At 35.2% G+C, this 6,019-nt stretch overlaps 1 protein-coding gene across 2 annotated transcripts in view; it reads right to left on the bottom strand.

Annotated features, from left to right (window-relative positions):
• The window catches only part of repo (homeobox domain-containing protein reversed polarity), a 7,570-nt gene extending 4,480 nt beyond the window's left edge, over positions 1-3,090 (bottom strand). For both annotated transcript variants that reach the window (XM_011506813.1, XM_011506814.1), the window contains exons 1-2: positions 2,266-3,090; positions 1,326-1,706 (exon numbers count right to left, since the gene is read on the bottom strand). In XM_011506813.1, the coding sequence (XP_011505115.1) occupies positions 1,326-1,706; positions 2,266-2,419 (535 nt within the window). In that variant the 5' untranslated portion in view covers positions 2,420-3,090. The remainder of the gene's footprint in view (positions 1-1,325; positions 1,707-2,265) is intronic.
• Positions 3,091-6,019: the final 2,929 nt, after the last annotated feature.

Below are 6,019 nucleotides of genomic sequence, written 5' to 3'. Positions count from 1 at the left end.
TTTTTCTCCAAATATTTCCATCCAATCTATATTGGAGTGCATCATCTGTCTCATACGAAAGTCATAAAAATGTTCTGCACCAGCATTTATTAATTGATAATACAATAAGTACAAGTTATTTTGCGCCATCTCTTTGCAATTTCTTTAAATACAATTTCTTCCTATTATAAATTTATACGCACAATAGGAATTAAAATTAATGAACTTATGTGCGTTAATACCTGCGAATAAAAATTTAATTGACAAAATTATATAAAATCACATAAACCGCTTGGCATTAAATTACCCTCTAATTCAATTTAAAAATTGACGAAATTGAACCATAGATATTGCGTATAAGTAAATGCTTGCCTCGTTAATCTTGAATTTCATGCGATTTAATATTAATTTACAATGTTTTATAGAAAGAAAGAAAAAACAAATTTAATATCGTTATATCTTTACCGTTCTTTTTAATTAAATTGTTATTCACCACTTTCCAACATTTACATTGGCCCTTAGATGCCCTTAGATAGTGAATTAGATTAAACCTTTTGAAAATATAACTTGATTAAGCATCGATATTCATTTTATAATAATAAATAAGACTATTAAACATTTCTTCATTAAAAGCCATATTCATTAAATAGTTTTATGCTTACTATTGGTTAAAGAATAATGTTCAAAATTGTATTTTGATAAATGATAATTAGGTATATGCTATCGTACTACCCGTACATGGATGAGATGATTGATTAGCAATCAATGATCTGAAATGTTTAAAAATCCCCCTCTAATATTCTCGAATAGCACACGCGTCCATGCAATAGAGTCAGAGAAGTAAAAATTTTTAATCATATGTACACAGTCGAAGGCTAAAAAAATTTCGCCCACGATAATTTGTATTTCGGTAATATCACCCCCGCACATCCCTAACAAATATTAATGCTGTTTGACACGTTTAATTAAATCGCTCGATCAAATATCTCGCATTATATGCTTATTATCGATCGATCGATAACTCATTAATTCATTACATGCTTGCAATGACAATTAGGCTAACTTATACGCGCAATTATGAAATATAATTTTATTCACAACGAACGGAGGCAGCAAGTCTAACCGCCTTAATATTTTTCATACGAAAACTTTCTCGAATTCGTATCTTCTCCAATCTAAATGCCAGAGTATCATCGTTATGCATATTTGTAAATAATAATCACGAAAGAGCATGAGAATATCTATTAAAAAATCAAGACCATCGTACACCTCGCCCACAACCCTTGGACGAAATAACAATTTAGTAATCGCAATAATCGGAAGAAAAATGATATCGTTTCGCTTACCTGGCGCCAGCTGACCGAGAGGATCATCCTGCTTACGCTTCATAGCGCTACCGATCTGCAGTCCCTGTGGCTGCTGTTGCTGTTGCTGCTGTTGCTGCTGTTGCTGCTGCTGCTGCATAGGGACGGTACCGGCGGTGGAAGCCGCACCCGTCGACGTCGTAACGTCCTGCGCTTGCGCCATGGGCGCATACATTCCTGCGAGCTCAAGCTCCTTTAGATCCTTTTGCTGTTGCTGCTGTTGCTGCTGTTGCTGCTGCTGCTGCTGCTGCTGCTGCTGCTGCTGTTGCTGCTGTTGCTGCTGTTGCTGATGTTGATGGTGCTGTTGCTGCTGTAGATGATGGTGCGGTGGCTGGTGATGGGTAGGTGAGCCGCCCGACGAATCTACCACATAGCCAAGATAATCGCACGTTTTAACGACATTGATGTGCGATTTTTAATGGAAAATCTTTAGATAAGGACGCGAAGGTTGGAATTTCCATGCCGGGGGTATTGCCGACGGGCTCGTTTGCATGCTTGCCTGAGGAATTGAAGGATCCAAGATCTTACGTTGTGTCGATATACCAACGAATTATAATGGATTTGTTGACGTATAATGGGTAATTAGAGCGAGTTAATGCAGCGGCTAACATTACGTATAATCGTGGGAAAATTAATGTCGCTCCAACTAGTAGTAATTCTAATGATAAGCCAATGCTTATCACACAATATCTACTATCCGAGTCAAAATTCTCGTTGCGCTCGAACTATAAGTCACAAAGTAGGCCATCAAAGCTGTATAAAACGAATCTAACGTCTCCCGCCAATACATAATAATACAAAGATTAAAAAATTTAAAAGAAAAAAATTAATAAACAATAAAATAAATAATAAATAATAATAAAAAATAAAAAAAAAGCAAGAACTACATAAACGAGGGGCGGAGGCGAGATTAATGAATTACCGAGTTTATGCAGGTGTCCGCTGCCCGGCGGCATGAGCTCGGCCCCATGGTGGTTGCCGTGCAGGCCGAGCATAACCTGGATGCTGTGGACGCCGGTGCCGCCGCGAGCTCCGAAGTCCGAGAAGATCGGGTCGTCGAACGGACCACCGTCCATACCGTAGATCACCTCAATCTTGACTCGTTGGCTGTGACCCCGTCAACCCGAATAGCCAATCCCCAAGGACTCGCCGGAGACTTCCCGTCTCCAATAGCCACCCGATCGATCGCTCGCGCCGAACCGACGATTAACCGCCTCGCGCACTATCTCCTCTTCCTTCCACGTGCGAGTGAATCTCCACCAATTGCTACCAATTGCCGAGGTGGCTCCTGGTGGGCGATCGTTCAGCTCCGTGAGATAGCGGTGGGGGCCGCCAGGGTAGGGGTTGAATGTGGCGTCGGTGGGGGAGCAGGAGGGGGAGTAGTCGGTCAACCGAGAGGAGGTGACCGCGCGGGAGCACTGGTTCCACGAGATCGGGGGTATCGGTGAGAGAGTCCGCGGGCGAGAGGACGAAGAGCTGGAGATGCGCCGAGGCTCGCGCCGCGACTGCGAAGCTCCTCACCGGAGCCAGCGATCCCTAGTCTCTTCTCTTCTCCCCGTCTATCAGTCCCGAGCCACCGACGCCAGCGTTTATATAATTTTTTAACGAGGCGCCTAAGAAGGATTGGCCCGTCGACCAATGGCGCGCTACTCGCTCGACCGGCGTCCAATGGGGAAGGAGGCGCGAGTCACGCTGGGCTGGACGTCAACGGCGAATCAACGCCTGGGAGTTGTGTGCGCGACCTACTCGCTGCTTTTTCTTCGTCTTTCAACGAGGGTCCCCCGCTCCACCCACCCACCCCACAACCAATCCCCCCTCCCCTCCCGGCCCCTCGCCACCCTCGCCACGGCAAACCCAAACCAACACGATCCATCCCACTCAACCGGGGGACGTAGAGGCCTCCCTTGTCGGCAATTGACGAGAGCCCAACAAAGATGATCGAGCCGAGCTGAACTGCGGACGAGCCCATGAGAACCTGCGCCGATGGGTAGTCGCGGATCTTGACCTCCCCCTTGTAGCGCCTTTCTCGCTCGTCTGTTCGATAAACAAGGCCAAAGATGCTTGGCTCGAAGACGCGCAAAGTTCTTTGTTGGTAGGGAAGATAGGATGGACGAAGGATCCGATGAAGCGAAATTTTATAGATCGATCGATTACAATTAATTACGACTAATGAGGAGAAAGTGAATTTGCATTTATAATGATTGAAAATTAATGGTGGGAAAGGAGCGATAAGGTCGATTGTAATAATTCTATCGTATCGTGTAATTTAGATTGTTGGACGATAGATCGTGCAAATTAAATCGTCATGTTTTAACGTGAAATTGTAAAGACTGAGCGTGTAAAGTTTTGACAAAGATATTGGCAACTAAGTCATAGGGATTTATAAAATGTCATTCGATTCATTAGATAATTCCGTAATAATATAAGTTTTTCGACATTTGAGTAAATATATGTTATACACCACTTCCATCAACATTGTAATTATATTATCATTATTAAGTTTGACATTTGGACGTTACAGATTTATTTAGAGGGAATTTTTGTAATTTTACGTAAGCATATCGAATACTTATTATATGATATGCTTTTTAATGATTCGTGGCAGAAAGTAGTAAGGAGTCGAAAATGCAATAACAATAACATTACATATATATTTTTGTATGTGCTGATCGGTAAAGTACTAACTGTTTTTTCAATTAAAATAATAAAAATATCATTCTACGTTTCTAAAGCAAAAAGTATCCCATCACAGATTATAATGACTTTGTACTAAAACTAAATTTTACAATGCAAAAAAAATAATCAGATATTACAAAACTATTGATCACATCTTTAATAGTATTGTAATTATATTGTTTTATTGCTCTTTTGGTTTGATTTGAACATTCAGTAAAAACTTGACATGAAATTATACAACGCATTATAATAAATATGTTTAATAAGTATTTATTATTTTTAAAAAAAATAAATAAAAAAAAATAATATATTTATGAGGTAAAATTGTAAAAACATTTTATGAAACTTAAAAGCTTATTTTTGCCTACATCTCGGCAAAATCTCCCACTCGATTCGTAAAATAAAACTGTAGATGTTGAGAAGATGAATAATTGTTTTTTATGAAACATAAAAGTGAGTTTTTGAAGGAATATTTTATTAAATAAATAATTCATAATTTACTACTTACCTTCGAATAGATTCATCGTATGCCGTTTAATACAAAAGTTTACCTAATAAAGAAGAAGAAGAAGAAGAAGAGAAAAGAAAGAGATGAAAAAAATTATCTGGTTGTTTTTGTTTGTAATTATTCGACTTTATATTATATTTATATTGGATTTAATTATTATCGAAAGTAAAGATGAGAAAATAATCATATTGTACATTATATATGTTAATAGTATTCGTATTATTATTATAATATCCTATTTACCTATTTATTTGCAATCATCATAGAAAAATAATATGATAATAATAACAAATAATAAAAATTATTGCAATAATTTGTAAAAATAAGCTTATTCAAATAAACCGATCCACTTATTTGAACATTTTTACCGTCGAAATTCCATAATAATATTTGAAATTTAAAAAATCCATTTAATATTTTCTCATATTTCCTATGAACGACGCAGTTACTTAATATATAAATGCTGATAATCAATAAAAGTTTACATGCACATGATTTATGCTTATCACTTATTTTTAAATTAATTAATTAATAACTAAAAATATTTTATAAAATGGGTAGAGAAGTTGATTATGAAATAAATAATTACGTGTTTGTAATGAATGTTGTATCTTTATTCAGAGAAAAGGTAAAATGTTCTTATCAATATGGAAATAATAAGTCTGCCGTAAATGCCATTAATTTTGATGGACAATATTAGTGATTAATAATTTTATAAAATCTTTTTTACAACGTATTAATGACATAATAAAGGTGAATTATTAAAAACTATGGAACGTCCCTATCAAACATATATATATATATATATATATATATATATATTTTACAGTAAGATTATTCTATTTGTCATACAATCTATATTTATTGGATATCTATATTATTCAGATATTAATATCCATATTATTTTTTGTGCTTTTATTAATTATAATTCTCACTAGATATTTTTATAGTTTTAATACTTCGCAGAATATGTCATATTTTCGGCAATTCATGGGTATCCTATTAATAAGTACTATTTTTTTAAATACTTTGATAGTATTTTATATATATATATAAAGTTTGTTCATTTCATAGGTATAAGATACGGATAAATTTTAAGCATATTAAATACATCTTTAACGTGAAATATTATTATAAATAATCATAAGTAATTGAACTTGACACGAAAGACAAATATAATTATGATAATAATTTATATATAACATATAAAAATTTTAAGCGTATATATATATATATATAAATAATTTAAATTGTTAAAATATCTACAGTGAAAATTAATTTATGTAATGTACGTATCATCGAATGCTTCCTTATTTAATAATCATTGTAATTGTACAATAATTATTACAATACTCATATGTAATTTTTGTAATGTTAACGTCCCTTTATAATTTATTTTGACTTTCTATATTCTTCAAAAGCGAATATCAAAATATTATAACTTTATATATTTGACTACACTCTTATTTATTTTCTTATTTATTTTCTTTTT

The sequence above is a fragment of the Ceratosolen solmsi genome, unplaced genomic scaffold, assembly GCF_000503995.2.
Source record: "Ceratosolen solmsi marchali unplaced genomic scaffold, CerSol_1.0 scaffold6, whole genome shotgun sequence".
Classification (NCBI taxonomy): Eukaryota; Metazoa; Arthropoda; class Insecta; order Hymenoptera; family Agaonidae; genus Ceratosolen; species Ceratosolen solmsi.
Note: the sequence above shows the minus strand (reverse complement) of the source record. Positions and strands in the feature narration are given on the sequence as shown.